This window comes from Parasteatoda tepidariorum, chromosome 9 (assembly GCF_043381705.1).
Source record: "Parasteatoda tepidariorum isolate YZ-2023 chromosome 9, CAS_Ptep_4.0, whole genome shotgun sequence".
NCBI classification, from domain to species: Eukaryota; Metazoa; Arthropoda; class Arachnida; order Araneae; family Theridiidae; genus Parasteatoda; species Parasteatoda tepidariorum.
Window position 1 is genome coordinate 79188593 of NC_092212.1, and position 19819 is coordinate 79208411.

At 30.8% G+C, this 19819-nt stretch overlaps 2 protein-coding genes across 2 annotated transcripts in view; both read left to right on the forward strand.

Moving 5' to 3' along the window:
• The window catches only part of LOC122270739 (probable serine/threonine-protein kinase DDB_G0282963), a 582082-nt gene that overhangs the window by 495256 nt on the left and 67007 nt on the right, over positions 1-19819 (forward strand). The gene's annotated exons all lie outside the window — the stretch shown is intronic.
• On the forward strand, positions 16921-17712 carry LOC139426416 (uncharacterized). The gene has a single exon (XM_071185243.1). It carries the CDS (start codon positions 17032-17034, stop codon positions 17710-17712), a length of 681 nt encoding a protein of 226 aa, XP_071041344.1. The 5' UTR covers positions 16921-17031.

Genomic DNA, 19819 nt, shown 5'->3' on the forward strand with positions numbered 1-19819 from the left:
TTTTATGTTTGAAGGAACATTAAATATTACTGTCAGATTTTTACCAAGTTGTACAAAACAAAAGTATTGAATTACAAATTAAAATAAGAAGTAGATTTTTAAAAATATTTAATTGTTATTAATAATATTTTAAAAATTATTAAATAATTAATAAAAATTCGGGCTACAATAACTTTAATGTGCACCCATGTATTAAACAATAATGTGCAACAGATATCTAATTGTTAAGATATAAAACTTTAAAAAGGTTGGTAATAAAACTTACATAGTAGCACTCAATAACAAAATTGAGGTTTGTCTGCTGCAACCACCAGAGAATAGATATTTACATTTAAAATTTACAAATGTGTGTGTAAACATTTTCGTCCAAAATGAGTGGTTTCAAAAAGTTAAATTGGAGAATTTCTTCGAGAAAATTTCTGATACACACTTGCTAAATTGCATTCACAAAATACAAAAAAAATGAAATAAAAAAGAGCAACATACACGATTATTTTTGTATTTGAATAAATATTTTCTTGGATCAAAAACCTGAGAAATATTTTTTTTTGCACCGTTGGTATGATAAATTTCACAGAAACGAAGAAATTGTGTTTTTATTAACGAGAAAAGTATTTTAAACCCATATAGATTTTCTACGAAAATTATCCGCAAAAAAAAGACAACTAACATACACTCTATAACAAGAAAATCGACGCGCCAAGAAGCAATCATCCGATTGCTTTGAAATTTCGTATGCATGAATGTTTTGAACAGATATGGCTGGAATGTTGCCGACTGGGGAAGTATAGTCTTTCGCGACGAATCCCGCTTCCAACTGTGTCCTGACGATTTTCGAACTCGTGCTTGGAGTCGCACAGGGCAGAGGGGGAATCCTGCCTTCACTATTGCACGCCACACCGGCCCTCAACAAGGCATTATGGTCTGGGGTGCCATTTCCTTTGACAGCCGGACCCCTTTGGTCGTCATTAGAGGTACACTTACTGCACAGCGGTGCGTCGACAACATCCTAAGACCTGTTTTGCTGCCGTTCCTTTCGCAGCTCCCTGGGCTGGTGTTTCAGCAGGGCAATGCCAGACCACATACGGCACGTGTTGCTATGAACTGTCTGCAAGCTTGTCAAACTCTTCCTTGGCCTGCCAGATCACCAGATCTCTCACCCATCGAGCATGTCTGGTATATGATGGGAAGGCGATTGCATCTGGCGCGAAATGTTGATGACCTAGTTCGACAATTAGATCGAATTTGGCAGGAAATACCGCAAGAGACCATCCGGGAGCTTTATTGGTCTATGCCACGCCGTGTGTCAGCTTGTATCCAGGCTAGATTCGGGTCAACACCTTATTGAACTTGTTATTGTAACTCTGCAATAAATTATTCAATTGTTCTGAAATTTTAATCATTTACTATTCTGTACATTGTCTTCCTATCCACCAATTTTCGTTTCAATCGGACAACTCCTTCTTGGTGCGTCGATTTTTTTTGTTACAGAGTGTATTTTAGTTCGCGGGTCACAAAAAAGGGCTTCGCGGACCGCCAGTTGCAAACCACTGTCTGATTCATCCAGTTTCTTCCATTTGAAAAATTTCTTCCGGTTTTTCCACTGTCCTGATAGAAATATGCTTTTTTCGGACAAAATCCTAAACGTGAATTACGAGTTAATGACACATATCATTTTTTATGTTTGGCTGGAAGGAAATGCGCAAAATATTGGTGAAATCGATTTGAATTAAATCAGATTCTGATGCACCTGGAAAAACAAAAAACGTGGGTGTAATATTAAGATTTTTAAAAAAATGTATTTTCTTATATATGGAACTACCAGAATATTTTAAAAACTCTAAGTAAATGTAACTGGGTCTAAAGTCACAAGCTATTAATTATTAATTCTATGTAAATACGGAAGAAGAAAAATTTTAGCTCCTTTTTTATTTCAAATTGAGACCATGGCTGAAAGCCCTTATATAGCAAGACGGAAAATATGAAAAAGTGGTACGAAAGATATTTTATTATAGCATTTTTTTCCGTGAAAAATGAAATATCTGTAGCTATCAAGATTTCTTTAAGATTTTAACATATATATAAATCTGCTTCGTTTCATGATAAAATAGATATTGTTAATTGTTTAAAAAAGGAATAGCTAAAATCGTTTTACTACCAGCCTGTTCTCTTTTCCGTCTCGCTTTCACCCCTGATTGAGACCACTTTTTCATGCTTTTACTATTGCTTACGATTCCTATTAAAATATTTATGGTGATAAAATATTTAATTAAGGTCTTCTATGACTTTTATATCATTTAGTGTTAAAAACGGAATACTATTGAGTCTATTTAATTGGAAATAGTCTATTCCATTTTATTATTTTTACCACTTGTAAAAAATAAAAAAAAATTAATGATTAATATTTCGTACTGTGATATGAAAGGATTGAGTTTTTTCCTTCTAATGAATCAAGTAGCAGAAACTGCTACGTGTATGAAAAGAATCACTACTGCTACGTGTATGAAAAAAAAGTATAACACTAAAACAGCAGAATTTTGGACTTACTCAACCCCTTGATTTGCGCGCTCGACCAAATTCGAGCGCGTTAAACAGGCCAAATTGTGCACACTCGAGATAATTCGAGCGGCGAAATATTTTATGCTGCTATAATTTTTCACACTCGAATATAATCGAGAATTGAAAATAAGAATGTGAAACCTAAGAAAAAAATTCGTTTTATTGATATTTATCATTTGCATAGGATTGTAAGCTATAAAACTTATTTATTCAAGAATAAAATATACAGAGATACCAACTTGCTCCGGATATTTAATATATATTTTAAAGTGGTTGTTTATCAATTGTGATTCTTGGTTTAATAAATTCAATTGAGTAGATTTTTATCAACCGCTATTTCTAAATCATTCGTTGGCTTATATAATTCACCACTTTACAGTACTTATGTTGTGCTATACCTTTTAAAAATAGTTAAATATTTGCAAAAATTTAATTTGCAGTTATTTACCGTTTTTTATGATTTTGGCGTGTCCAGAGCAGTTGGCATCTCTGAATATAGCCTTTTTCCATGGAACAAAAGCGCAGTATATCAAAATTGGCCACCAAAAGAAAATACAATGTTCTAAAGGGTGTTTTGTTAAATAAAATAAATAAAAAATTTGGCCCGTTTTTTTCAAAAAATCTGTGTGTTAAGGGATTTATTCTGTGTAAATGCAGAAAAAAAATTTTGACTTCTTTTTTACATCAAATTGAGACCACTTTTTCAAGTTTTTACCAGTGCTCACGATTCCTATTAAAATATTTATTCTGATAAAATATTTAATTAAGGTTTGTTAATCTTCTTCTATAACTTTTATATCATTTATATGATGTTAAAAACGGAATGCATATCTGCCAACTCTTCCGGTTTTTCCGGAAGATTTTAATTATGTATTTAAAGTGGTACCGAAACTCATGTCATGTCATTAAAATTTTTGAATAATAATAATTATTATAAATAAGTTTGACCACCACTACGTTTAAAAAATTACAACAAATATATAAAGGCATATTAGTTTTACGGATAGTGATTGGCAATAATAGTATATACCTGCCAACTTTCACTCTTTCCGATAATGGATTTTCAGAGTGGTAGTAAAACGAAAAACAATCTGACTCAAAAATATATTTATATTTTGATCCCGTTGAAATTCGCTTGCGCAAGGATTATTATGCTTTCATATATTTATTGTAATTATTTATATGTAGTGGTGGTCAAACTCATTTATAATTATCATTATGATTCAAAAAGTTAATTGGAATGACCTAAGTATTGCTACCACTTTAAATATGAAAATAAAATCTTCCGGAAAATCCGGAAGAGTTGGCAGGTATGATAGTATAAAAAAGGATCTTAAAATTGATGACATCAACGTCTATATAAAAAATTTAAACCAAAATTTCTACGATGAAGCAAAAACCTGTACCACCAGCAATTTTAACTCACTCCTAGATATTGAATTAATTGACGACAACACTAAATTTAGCCCAATCCCTGCCTTTTTCCTTAGGGATATGACGTTGCCCTAGAAATACACTCTCGATTTTTGGTGCAAAGCACCACCTCTTCCCCCCATCTCCACTCCACCTCACTACTCCTCATCATCGAATTACTACTACAGATGAATCGGTTAATGCCGCTTCGCGGCAGCGCACCGAGATTTATAAGTTTTCTACCATTCTACGAATAGCGAATTTTAACCAAGTCAAAATATAAATATATTTTTGAGTAAGGTTGTTTTTCGGTAATTGTTCATTCTCAGAAAAAGTGAAAGTTTGCAGGTATGGGAATGCCATTGAAACCATTTAATTAAAAATGTATTATTCCATTTTATTAGTGTTACCACTTTTTAAATTAAAAAAAAAAGTAATAATATATATTTCAATAACAGTTTTAATTGCTCTCTTTCTCAGACGATGTTGCATATATTGCATGAAGTCGAAGTTTTACTACTGCTACAATTATGAAAAAAAAGTATATAAAATGATATGGTAGTAGAGAGAAGATTATTAAAGCAACCGGATTTTGGACTTACCTCAAAAACCGACATTTGAGGTCAATTTGATGCTCATCCGAATCTCAAAACAAATGACGAATATTGTTAACACGTTGAAAGCCACGCTAATTTTACATGGCTTGTCCATCTGGCCACGGTAAATAACTACAGACTAAATTTGCAAATATTAGACGGATTTTGCTATTTTTTAGAAGGTTTATCATGACATATCTGCGGAAACTAATACTTGGTGCACCGGAGTACCTGGCCAAAAAAACCACCTCCGTAAATTATATGATTACAATCTGAATGAAAGGCCATCGATATTAAAATTATTTGGGTTAGTAAACTTAATATTAGGTAGCTAAATAATATTGCGGTAAAAGGGATAGAACAGGGATAAAATGGACAGGTGAAAACATAAACAAACAGATAAAGTCATAAGTTTTTTAAATTAATTATTAATAATTATTTTTCTTTTTTAATTTATAACTATCGACAAATAAGCAGTTAGTGATTAGCATTGTTAGTTGTTGATGAATCAATCAGCGATGTGTACCAATATTATTTCTATATTACAGTACAACCAAACTTGAATTTCGTTAATAAGTGTTACAATTTATTCAATGTAGAATAATGCTATGACTTCAGAGAGTAAGTTAAAGTCAATAGTATAAAAACTTTCAGAAACAGTACTTCAATACCAAACACACTAACGGAATAAAGTACTTAAAGGGAATTTTAAAAATATGTATCTGTCCCGAAAGAGATAAAACTTTTCTTGCTGTAAAAGCCACTGCAATAAATTTTAAAAAAAGTCAGCAATATATTTAACTCTGTCAAAGACTGTAATAATTCAATGTTAGGAAATATGATAAAACTTGAAATAGTAAATATATACTTAAAATTAAAGTATATCTCAACTTTAACCCCTTGGGGACGGGTGATTCAGAAAAGCATTCGTACAAAATCAGAATCAGGATGTAATTAAATTAAAAACGGTAACTTAAATGTAGTCGTTGCTAATTTGACAGACTTACTTTGCTTTTACTTTGATTATTGTTAGTTTAATCATATATATAATCAATGTTAGATCAAAGTATAACTAAATAGTTTTATTTTGAACTAAAGTAATGGTGAATTAAATAAATCAAACAATTATAACTCCGCCCACAAATAAACTGCTGAAGAATTACTTTGATTACCAGTTTTATCTTTTTACCCAGATTGATACGGCTTTATGCTAGCACGTGAGGGAAGGGAGAAGGGGCACTGGAAGGGAGATTTTCTAAAAAAAACTATAATCTCTCCCATACGATATAAAACTTTATGTAGAACCATCATGTTATTCAAAGAAGCTCATAAGCGCTTAACTATGTGAAATAAAGCGATATTTCAATATTGTAATATATTTTCTAACAGGTAGGAAGTCCACAAACGTACCTTTTTGTACTTAAAAAAGGGTACTTAGATGTGGAGCACAATATCATAATAAAATACTTAAAGGGTGTGAATAACAACAATCAGTCCCACAAGATAAAACAGTTACTACTATAATTTGCCATTATTCTATCCAAATAAAGCACTGATACACTTTATTGTATGTGAAAGTGTTATGCCGAAATATTATGAATTATGATAAAACTTCAACAAGTAAGTCGATGCATAAAAGTCCATCCCAACTTTTATAACAGGTACTTAAATATCGAGCACAACAGCAGAAAAAGAGTACCCGAAGGAAGATAAAAGGAAAATTATCATCTATCCAATACGAGATAAAAACTTTCCCTGCTATGAAAACCAAACGAAGCAGTAACACTGCAAAAGACTGTGATAATTCAATATAATAAATTATGCTGAAACTTCAGCGTGTAAGTAAGTACACAAAACTAAAGTGTATCTCAACTTTTAAAAAAAAAGAGTACTAAACAATAGCGGAATAAAGTACTTAAAAGGGAAGTAAAAAAAGAAGTTATAATCTGTCCCATACAAGATAAAAATTTTACGGCTATGAAAGCCATTATTATATCCAAATACTACGCTTTTAACACCGTTAAAGAGTGAGATAATTACATAAAAATCACTCTCTTAAACTCAATCAAAAATTCTTTCAAACCCTTCACCTAAAACTTTCCGAGATAACACAATTTCCACAACGTCCTTCAACACACACTCGATAAAATTTTGAATCTCAAAGCTGCGAATGACACCAAAAGTTTCCTCTGCCCTCAATACATTATCTTACATTTTATCGAATTCCTATCAATAACCAATTCTTCCCCCGCCTATTCTACTCCAGCATCCTTTACCTTGAATAAGCTCCACCCACAACTCGACGACTCCCCCACACCATTACACCCCCGCCACTACACCTGAGTCCTCCAAAAATAAACCAGTCCTAAGGAGTAGGATCTCCCGTTTGGAGCAGTTTCTAAAAATAGAATTTCATCCTCTTTACGTTCTTGAAACAGCATCACCGCATCGTGGCTGACCCTCCTCCCCCTCTTTCCAACGACGCATCACAGGAGATACTTCCAATTTACTTCGCCCCCTATTCAGTCTAAAATTCTTTTGGTCTTTTCCGAAAACTCCTTTTTTTTTTTTCTTTTTTTTTTTTAGACGGAGTCTNGCTCTTTTTTTTTTTCTTTTTTTTTTTTTCTTTTTTTTTCTTTCTTTTTTTATGACTGTGAGTGGCAGGACCATGTCGATAGAGTGGCCGGTTACAATTGATTGGATTCAGATTTTGAAAGATTGCAAAAAGGTGTAAAAAAATTGAAGTGGAACAAAACAGAAAAAAAAAAGAAAAATGCTGAGGAAAGCACTTTCTTTCCCATTTTGTTTTGTTTCTTTTGTTTTCTTACTTTAAAAAAAATCTTAAAGAAAATTGAGAGGCTTCGTTATTTTGTATAGATTTCTGGACCGCATTCATTTTATTTTAAATAGAATATAACCAGCCTAATATACTTAACACATTGTTGACCGGCAACTTTTCTGTGGAAGTAAAACAATATAAATAAACTTTAAAAAATTTTATTTATTATTTAACTCTTAACCCTTTAACGGGCCCTTTATTTCTAGTAAAGGTAAATTAAAGTATTTTTGGAATTGAAATTGTTTTAAGAACAGTAATTGATATAAAAACACGAACTCTTTTAGTTTATAAAAATGCCATTTTTTTGGTGGTAAATATATTTAACATGACCTATTAGGAACTTACTGACTTTTATTTTTCTTTATTTATAAAATAAATTCCTTAAATGCTACAAACTTCAAAAGGAATTATGTATTTTATAACTTTTATACGTTTTTTAAAAGTGACAAATGGTTACCAATTTTATTCAAACTCACTTCAAGAAAGCTGAAGTTATTGAAAAATGGAAACCTAAATTAAAAGTGGTAAAACGTGGTGGTAAGTATACTTACCACGGCCTTCAAAAGGGTTAATATTTCTTTTTAGTATTATAAAAAATATAATTATCAACTACGTGTAATGGTGCACCAAGAGTTTTGAAAATATATCTGGTTTCGTAAAGTTATAATAAATTGGTGCAGAATTAAATAGTAAAACTTGAAGAGTAAGAAAAATTACCCCCACTTTTTAAAATAGTCACCACGAGATCACTGCCGATATGATTGCTATGACTCGTGACTGGTCACCAACGCTTGGCCACGAAAACACGAGTTAAATCGTGACCGGTCAGCAATGTGTTAAAACAAATTTTTAAGTCACTTTGATAAAAAATTTTATAGATGCTAAAATAAGTTCAAATAATTGCGATTGAAGGAATTCATATTTTGTGCGATTCATATATACATGCGAGAAGTTGTAAAAGAGTGGAACAAAAAAAGGAAAGGTTCCACGGAGCCCTAGGGTTCCATGGAAGAGTCACACGAGTTCCGAGAGTAGGAATATTTTTTTACCACTTATGATTTTCGAAACCATTAAATTTATATCCAATTAATAGTCAATCATTTATTCAATCAAAGTATGAAATTGATTTCAACAAATTTTAAGATAAACATTTTAGGATAAAACTTTAAAATAAAAAGTCAAAATCGAAGAGCGCTGAAAGCAGCTAAAGCCAAATTTGTCTTATGTAAACAATTTTAAAAAAAGAGTTAGAAACCAAAAATAAGCAAAACAAAATTTTAAAGATTTGTATGTTAGCAAAAACAGCACTTCATCAAGGGATGCACTGTCTGCTAACACACTGGAGATTTTCTGCAGTCAGTGATTAAACCAAAAGCTGACTGTGCCCCGAGTCTCCATAATGGAAAAAACTAAATAAGAAAATGCAATACCTCGAAAATTCAAATATTGAAATAAAGATGTAAATCTGATGATACAGAAAAAACACAAGTCAGAAGCACGCTGCGAAATCACTAATAAGAACACGTCTACTTATATGAAATATAAAGATAAAGTTACAGTTAAAATAGCCAAATAAAATATAAATTGTTAGATCTTTACAAATTTTTAAAAATATATAAGGCTGACCCATTTCGAAAAACTTGAAAGAGAGTAAAACATGCAATGATTAAAAATTTAAACCTTACTAGGGTTTTCTCAGTGTACTTCTGACTTGCGTTTTTTGTGTATCATCAGATTTACATAGTTATTTCAATATCTGAATTTTTGAGGTATTGGATTTTCTTATTTAAGTTCTTCATTATGGGCCTGGGTTTAGACTTTTGATATTTGGTTTAACCATTGACTGCAGAAAGGCTCCTGTGCAGTGTGTCCCCTGATGGAGTGCTGTTTTTGCTAACTTACATATCTTTAAAATTTCGTTTCGCTTTTGTTTTGGTTTCTAACTTTTTATTTAAATAGTCTATCATTTATTTAATATCCCCGTTAACTTTATAAAAGTATTTGCTCCGTGCTAGAAAGTTGATGCTTATTTTCTCCGGGATGCTGATAAATATTTTCTAGTGGTAATCTCTGAATATGTGATTCTTGGTTTAGTAAATTCGATTTACAGGGTTTTTACCCACTACTACTTTTAAATAATTTAACGGCTTATATAAGACACCACTTTGTTAAAGTTATGCAGCATTGAACCTTTCAAAAATTTGGCGAAATTATCCAAAAATTAGCAAATTTTAGTTTATAATCTTCTACTATTTTTTAAATTTTTTGTGGAATCCGAAGCAGTTGGCATCTATGCATATCCTAGCGTTCTTTTAAAAGAACGTTTCCTCTTCTTCGAAAAAGAAAAAGTGGTTTCACAATTTTTTCATTTTTGCAATTATTTTTCAGGTACAATGTAGTTCAGATTACAAAAACACATCAATTTTATAAATATATATATTTGGCTTAGAGCTACACATGTCGTGATTTAATAAAAAGGGGTAAATAATAACATATCCTCCAACAACTAATGATTTTCAATTGCTTCAAAAAATATATTTCTTAAGTGGTTCGCAAACAAAAACACTCCTCATTATACGAGGAGGCAAAAAATTTCTTTATTAAAAAGTGATAAGGCATTTATTCTGAAATGTACATGTTAGATGTACCTCTTTTTCTTTCGGGTACTTTCGTTACAAGCTAGAACATGTATGCACACGCTCTTATGTGCCAATGTGCTAAGTCTCTTTAAGCTAGAATATTAACATTGAGTTAAAGGGTAAATACCCTACCACTTTTTTATGAAAGAATCCTTTGAAATACTGTAAAAGAGGGAGTGTATTTTCACGGCCGGAACTTTCTGCTAGTCTTAACATTTTAATGAACTATAATTTAAAAAATTGTCATATTTAAAGAAAAGCTTCTTTCATCAAAAACAAACATTTTGGTAGAGCAATTATTTCAATTTTTGTTTTTTGTCTGACCTAGGTTCCCAACGTGGGTGAATTTGCACATCTTTCAGAAGAGAATTATTATTATGCTTGCTGAAGATAATTAATTTTAAACATCAAATGCACTTCAACATTAATAATTTCGTTTATTTATTTTTTTTTTTGAAAAATTAATACGTATTATACTCTTTATAGCATTAAATTTTATTAATGCAATCTTTAATTGATAACAATTTAATTGTCAGCACAATTGTCACATAACTGCAACGATGTGGTGAAAAAATTACTCAAAATGAAAAATACTTAACTTAATATAACTTAAATTTCTTTATCATTAGAAANTAAACTTGATCACACCACGTGATTTTCTGGCCAATAAAAATGCACCGACAACAATGGAAAACTGCGACACCATCATTAGAATTTTATATATAGTAAGAAATTTCTTTATCATTAGAAAATATTTTTTGTAAAGTGGAGCAAAGCAGCATCTCTGAATTTAATAAGAAAAAGATAAGTGTTTTACCCAGTTATATTAAAAGAAGAAGAATTATAATACTGAAAAGTTCGATGATTTTTTTTCTCGATGGTTTTTGTTGATTTTTATCTCTCGAGATTCATTATTTTTTAATGAATTTTTAACTAATTATTTTGATATTTTTACATTCCATTCATCATGAGCATAATGTTTCTATAGTCATGGATTTTTAAAATAACTTTCTTAAAAGTTATTTTAAAGATACCTAAAAATTCGCAACAAATAATTATTTAAGTATTCTTGAAAGTGAAGTATAGTAATCGTTATTTATATAAGGGCAGATCTCTAAAATCTTTAACTTTTGATAATAAAAAAATAATAGTAAAAAATAATAGGCACACTATTTTACACCCCCAGAATTGTATCAAAATGTATAAAATATCAGAAAATAATCGTGAATATCGAAAATTTTAATGCCCTTATAAGTATAAACAAAAAATTGAAATCTTTGAACTAATTTTTCCAGGTTTATTATACATTTCATTAAAAATCATAAAAACGACAAAAGTATCATTTATTTAATAAACATATAAACTTATTGAACCTATTTTTCTTTTATTGAGCAATTTTTTTTTAATAATTTCATCCATATTAACCCTTTATTTTTCATCAAAAATTATTAGTATCATAAATGAATTGAAAAATTTTAATATTAAGTTAAATTGTTATAAAATGTATAAAAAGGTTTACTTTAATTATTTTCAGTCAAGAAATATCTTCAATTAGTAAAACTTAGGGAAAAAACTAAGTTCTGATGTGTTAAATTCAATTAATTAATCCTGAGGTTACGGTTTGACAGGGTTACTGTCTGGACAATTCTAGAGAATAGATCGAAAACTTTACTCAGATGCAACGCAATGCGAAGCACACAACACAGAAAATAAATTAGGCAATGTCAAACGTGTGATCAAAATTTTGATTGATTTTAACCCTTTTGAAGGCCGTGGTAAGTATACTTACCACCACGTTTTACCACTTTTAATTTAGATTTCCATTTTTCACTAACTTCAGCTTTCTTGAAGTGAGTTTGAATAAAATTGGTAACCATTTGTCACTTTTAAAAAACGTATAAAAGTTATAAAATACATAATTCCTTTTGAAGTTTGTAGCATTTAAGGAATTTATTTTATAAATAAAGAAAAATAAAAGTCAGTAAGTTCCTAATAGGTCATGTTAAATATATTTACCACCAAAAAAATGGCATTTTTATAAACTAAAAGAGTTTGCGTTTTTATATCAATTACTGTTCTTAAAACAATTTCAATTCCAAAAATACTTTAATTTACTTTTACTAGAAATAAGGGACCCATTAAAGGGTTAACATTTACTTTTTAGATCTGCGTCTGATTACGGTCTTGACATCGCAACTGTAACCTCACCGAATGACAGTTTGTGATTATAAACCCAGAAAAATTAGTTCTAAAATTTTAATTTTTTGTTTATACTTATAAGGGCATTAAAATTTTCGATGTTCACGATTATTTTCTGATATTTTATACATTTTCAAACAATTCTGGAGGTGGGAAAATAGTGTGCCTATTATTTTTTTTTATTATCAAAAGTTAAAGGTTTTAGAGATCTGCCCGTATATAATCGATAATTAATATAGATCGATAATAGAATCGATAATTAATATAGATCGATAATAGAATCGATAATTAATATAAATCGATAATAGAATCGATAATTAATATAGATATAGATCTGCCCATATTAATCGATATAAAATAGATGTACCGATGAGTCTTATTCATCCTAACATCGTTATCTATATCATTAGAAAAAGCGTTTGAGACACGCATTATATAAAGTGGTTTCTTAGATGTCTTTTAAAGAAATTACGACTGATTTATGATCGATTAAGTATTAAATACCAAACCCCACTGCCTGTACCTTCATGTTTTATGGACGTCAAATTTTAGTGCATTTCTCAGAAAATGTTATTTGTGGATATGTCGTCATGATCAATTTTATTATTAAGCAAATGATTTGTACTATGATATGTTAATTTTAATAAATGTAATTATAAGCGTATGCGTATTTGCGCAGTTTCAATAAACGCTTCATATAAATTGGACAGTGACAACTTAATATTAGTTTGAAACTAGTAAAAAAAAATTTAAAATCGGTGATATTTTTTTCTTTTAACTTCAATAACGCTCTTTCACCTATTCAAACTGCACTAAATTTTAATGCGTTGCAGTTAAGGCCGATTTTTTTTTCTGTAAAATTTTGCATAAGCAATTAGATTTCGAACTCAGGTAAACTACAATCTGCAGAATCTACTCAAGAATTCTATAGTATTTACATTAAAGCATCCAGTGACATTCATATGAAATTCATATAAACGCATTATTACATGACATTATTTCACTTAAACAGCGTTGTACTCTTTGATTCAACTAAACACATTTTTTTTTCTAAAAAGATATTTAACTTTCTTCGCATTCTTTTTCCTAAAATGATTTTTTTTAATTCTCGCAACAGCCCGTTGTGGACCAGACAGGCTTGAAGGTAAAAGCTCCACAATATCTAGACCAACAGCATGATTGTAGCAATGTGGTCAGTAATGCGCACGTCTTTACTTCCTAGACAAGCTGGTGCCCATTGATCTGAAGCTGGGTGGACCTCAAGCCGCCGCTGGGAATCGAACCCCGGTTATTCACAATGACAGTTTAGTGCCTTAACCAAAGTACCACTTTATAAGATACATAAAACGATCTATTAAAAAGGCGTAAAGTTACACACAACGTCGTTCGCGTCATGATAGTAGTCATGTCTGATGATTAAGAACAATTTATTTATCTTTTCAACTTTCTCAACATCTGAAGTAACAGTGTAAATTAAACAATTCTAATAATTGTCAATAATTGTTTTTTTTAATTTGAATCTACGTATACGTATGCAATGGGTCACTTAATAGGTTATAATTCTCTGATTGATATCAGAAATCAAATCAGTTAATAACTTAGGAAATCGGAGATCAATTAACCATATCAAGTGATTCAAACCAGTGCAACATAAAATCAACGTATTTCTGAAAATCAACGTTTTTTTTATCAACGGATTATAATAAACAGATTTATGTTACACAGCTTTGTGAAAATCAGTAATCAATTTATTCGAATAGACTGGTTCAAACCAGTGCAACAAGAAATCTGCGTATTTTTTTAAACCAACGTAATATTTTATCAACCTAGCATAATGAACTGATTCATATCACACAGCCACAAGTCAATTCAAACCATCAGTCAATTTATTTCTTTAATTCAATCTAATTATTTATCAAATGATTATAATTTTAATTAACTAAATTCTAACTAATGTATCAACTGGATTTAAAGCTGCTTTAAATTTTTTGATTTATTAATGGTTTGAATCAACCATTCACCCCAATTCTATATATTTCTCTAAAAATTGTAGTCAATGTGATAAAAGAAAGAGAAGAAAAAAACAAGAGCTATCTATCGCACTTAATCCTTTCAGCAATTGGTAAGATCTCTTCGAAGCTGACAGAAGCTGGCGTTTTATTGGCTCTTGTCCCAGACCTTTTTCTTTACTTTCCCTCTCAGGTCAGTGGTGTCTAGCCCAAAGACTAACGTCATGTTTTTTCTTACTTTCTCTTCTTCTTCTTTACTCAATTTGTCACTATTTTCGTAGTAAAACAAATCTTTTTTTCATTTTTTTTTCCTTTTTGCCTCATCGTAGGAAAAGTTCTTTCCCTTCTGAGCGAGATAATTTGGGAGCTCCAAGAATAGATGGGAATAGATGCGATCTATAAGACAGCTCGCAAATGTTTGACTGTCTTTTTGGTCATTAACATTCAGTGGTTTCTTAGAGAAACGTCCACCTGGATTTCTCCACAAATACATTCAGTTAAATGATTTTTTTCTTAATTGAAGCGTCGGAGATGAAAACTGGTAATAACCATTGCGATCTTGCCTGTTGAAACTACAGATTACAAGCATCCAATCTCAACTGCATCTGCTTTTCGTTACCATGGTAACACGCACGCTAAGGAATTATTGATTGCAATATATCATCATGTTTATAACAACATCCTTGTAAAGACAGGTATGCTGCTTCCGCTTAACAATTTTTGAAATTATTATGAGGCGATATAATGAAATAGTTGAAACTTTTCTCGATAAAGTGCTGTTCTGAATAGTAATAACATTATTGATTTTCCGTGAAGCTGAATATATTTTATAATTAAAGTTGGAGTGTTTATTCCTAGTTTCTCTGGAAAATATGACCCCTGACAATGATAAACTAAATATTGTGTAGCGTTGTGAATGCTTGATAAAATAATTTAACGATTTTATAATATGTAAGTGGAACATTTTGCTGATATATATTGAAGTTCGAAGATTTTGATAGTTGTTTTATAAAAGAAATGCATTTTCAATTTTACTTTCATAATTAATTAAGAAGTTGATGACTAAATATTTCTGTGAAAGATCGTAATAGAAGCTGGGTTTTTTTAATGAACATTTATATCAGATGAAAATTGAAAGAACAGTGAATCAAGGTTGAGTGTCATTTATATAAAGAAGAAAAGTTCTGCGTTGTTAACTTACCTACAAATGTGTTCATGCATAAAGCTATACTAGATTGTCTAGTTTTCAAATTCTAGTAAAACATTTAAATATATATAAGCATCGAAAAGTGTGTGTTGATTAGTTTTCAATAAACAAGACGTCACATTGATTTTTATAGTAGATCAACAGTATAGTAGAGTAACAGTGAATTAGTAGATCAACACTGAATTATTAGTGAATCTAAGTTCAGTTTTATTCTCTTCATAAGGAAATGTTTAACGTTGTTTACATACCTCCAAAAGTGTTCACGGACTATAGTTATATTGGATAGACTGGCTTTCAAATCCGAGTAAATAATTTTGGCTTTATAAAGTACTTAGTGATTTCTTTTCTATAAATTAAACGTAAACAAACATGTCCATAAACAAATTGCTTTTTTTTACTGAACTATTAAGCAACTATTGAATCAAAGTTCAGTTTTATATTTCTTCTTAGGGAAACTTCCAGTTTTGTAAATTTACCTTCATATTAGTTCAGGGAGTAAAATTGTGCTGAGTATTCTAATATCTGACTCTAACATTTAAATACATTTTAGCATTAAAAAGTGTTTAGATAGAGATTATTTCTGAATAAAAAAACGTTTTAATACTTCTTAGCTTTAGCATCGAAAAGATCTTACATAAGATTATTTTTTAGTAAACAAAAAACATTTTTACGTTTATCTTTTTACAGTTTATGTGTTTATGTTTTAAAATGAGGTTCAGGTTTTTCTAAATTGCACTTCACTTTTTATTTAAACTTTGACCTAATTTTAAAACTTGTAGAATTAAGGAAATAAGACAAAAAATTTATGATGAACTATTAAGCATTTGCCAATTGGAGTAAGCATTACGAAATTAAAAGCAAATGATGTGAGAATAAAATATTCTTTCATTGCGATTAAAAAAATAAATATAGGTAGTCTTTTAATTAGCTTGTTTTCTTCTTTGTTTTGGATTTTTGTTATTACTTGTTTAACGATTCAGTTTATATAAATCAATTATTTTTGCACATATTTTGCCAAATTATTATTAGTTTTATTGCAAAAGTTTCTAATTAAAAATAATTAAAAGTCAGAAATATATATATATATAAATTTTTGCTATACTCAGTTTATGTAATCACACCAATACCATTATCACGATATATTCCGATTTTTTTAAATTGTCATAATCATTTGTTGTACAGAAAGAAAATTAATAATTCACCCTTAACTGTATATTAGAATTTATAGCGTTTATAGTCTAAACTTGTCTATTTCGATGATTCCATGAAAATCATTTTTAAGTTCATATTTAGAAACACTTTACAAACATGAACATTTTAAACGTGTAGGTTTGTTGTGCCCACTAGAAAAACGGAGAAAAACACTTTTGCATTTATTCATGTGTGCCTTCTTTATAGTTCTTCCATGATAGCCTAAGAATCTATTTCAATAAGCATATGCCTTTTTGAAACCATTTTTTCAAACTTACAATACTAGAAGTTTTTAAAACAAATTTTTTTAAATATATATCGATAAAAGAAGTGGCTTACACGCCATCAGCAGTATTAAAACAATATAATTAGTAAAAAAATGGATAAAGCTAAAAAGTCCAGAAGCCAAGAACTTACTTCCATCCTCCAAGTTCCAAATGTGATACTTCCAACAGATATAGAATCCATGGACCACGACTTGTTAGAAGCCAGACTTCACCGTGGCGATGGAAATAACAGTCAAAGTAGTCTTAGGTCTTCCAGAAGACCACCATCCAGGCAACGAATTTGCCGTCACCTCAGTGACTCAGAATCTAGGAAAGAAAATGGTGAATTATCAGTTCCACGACGAGTCAGACCACGAACGAAAAAAGTTCGAAGGTCTATATCAGCAATCGAAACAAAACAGTCCAGATACAGACCACGCGTGAGAAGAAGTATCAGCGACAGATCTGGACTTATCATGGCTGGTAAGCACCTGTTACCACCAAGATCCAGACCACAGAGTGTAAGTGATAAGCATTCATCAAGATGCAGCTCAACCAAAACATTGTCCAGCAATGTTTCTATACCAGATATAGTCGCAGTTGAGTTCGGACTCAAAGATATACCTGGACTTACACCCAAAGAAGCGAGGCGGAGGAGAGTTGTGTGTACGGTGATGGCCGTGTCCATCACCATCCTTGTACTGAGCATTATTCTAGTCGCTGTGACTCTGTTTTTGTCGCCAGCTGTAGACGAAATTCGTAAGTGTAACCATTTATGTTTTTTTCATCACTAACAACTCATATGAAGTAAAAATATGACTACTTGAGTCATGTTTTTATGACACTGGTGTTGCTCGTGTGACGCTGTCATCATTGTGCTAAGTATTACTCTAGTCGCTGAGACCTTTTTTGCAGATAAAGTTCATAAGAGTTTTCTCATTGCTAACGCATATGGCATACTTTGGGTGGCATAGAAATATGAATCACACTATGCCACTCACGTTGGTCTGATGATGTAAACTCAGACCTACAACGTCTACTCAACTACAACGTCTTTGGGCTGAATTTTATTTTAGTCGCTGTGTGACCAGCGCAGATGCGTTAAATTGTGCAGAGGCAAACTTCTCAATTTAATGCCCTTTAAACGCCTTTGCAACGCTTCAAACGCTATTGTAATGATTAAAACGTCCTTGTAACAAATGCGCCTAACTGCCGCTGCAACTCTTTTAAACGGGAAAAATGAAAATCGAAAAAAAAAATATGAGGAATTACGTACAGTGATACAAAACGCGCCTAAAAATGTGAGAAATTATGCAAATTTCATTTTATTTACTTATTTCATTTTAACGTAACTACCACCAGGATTTACATTGCAAGTTTTATATATAATATATATATATAGATAGATAGATATATATATCTATATATATATATCCCGGCAACCGCTTTATTCCTGTCTCATAGAGTTTTGTCCCGTAAAATTTGTAAATATTTGTATATATTCTTGCGCATTTATTATCATGCATTTTTCCTTTTCCCTGAGGCTATGTGGCTACTGTGCACCTGAGAAACTCGGGGGGCGAGGCAAGGCAGTCTGCGACAAAAACCTCCTCTCTCTCTTAAATTTATTTAATCCCGCCACTTTATTTTAATTTTCACTCATTAAATGTTACTGAACCCCAACTTTCACCTTTCATTTGCACTTCGGCGATTTATTAATTATTCCCACTCAGATGCATGGGTGAAAGCCCTTATATAGCAAGACGGAAAAGAGAAAAACCTGGTACGTAAAACATTTCATTCCAGCATTTTTTTCGAAAAAAATGAAATATCTGTAACTATCAAGATTTCTTTTATAATTCTGGCATATATATAAAACTGCTTCTTTTCCAAGATAAAGTAGATATTGTTGAAAAATTTAAAAAGATAGTAAGTAAACTCCTCCCCAAAACTAGCCATAACTGAAATGGTTTTACTACCAGCCTTTCCTCTTTTCCGTCTCGCTTTCGCCCCTGCTCAGATGAATTAGTTAGAGCCCCTGGCGGTGCTGATGCTAAGATAACCACCACATATGAGTATATATACATATATTTGCATTGCACAACCTCATCGAAGCACCTCAAAGATCAAGCTAATGATGAATGGAAAAAGGGCCGCAAACGGCCTAAGGTGTCCAGATGTTTTATACAGTACTGTTCAATTACTTCTAATTATTGTCAGCATGATGTAAAGTACTAAATCACTTGCTGAAGTAATTTGACAATTAAACATTACGTTTGGAACCTAACTTTATAAGATGACTTAAATTTTTAAAAAATCTTTCACTATATTGCCTTAATGAATGCTAAATTTTTTTAATAAAGTAGAAAAATTTTGACAATTGTGATTTAATGATATCTTCAGCAAAGAATTTTAAAAGGAAAATATTAGACACGGCCCATTAACAATCTTTTGCTTATCAGATGGCATACTAATCCAGGAGGAAACAATCCATTTGACATCTTCCCATGATGAACTTGCAAGTTCGGATGTTGTAAAATTCATGTAGGGTAAACTAACCAGTGAAGGAACACTTAAGCTTCGCTTGCCTTTTAAAAAATCATATTAATTTCAAAATTCGTAATTTTAATTAAATGACAGTGTCAACATATTTGCTATTAATTGCAATTTATGTAAAAAAAAATTTAGAGAACTTACATAATATGGTTTTAAAGTTTTGGAGGTTCAAATAACAAGTAGTAAGAAGACCAAATGAAGGAACAGCTCTTACCAGTGAATGAACACCCAGTAAAGGAACACTTAATTTTGGTTATTTTTTAATGCTCTTTATGAATTTATAAGCCATACAAATATTTAAAAACAAGCCTATTCTTGAAATTATAACATATAAATACTTGGAAA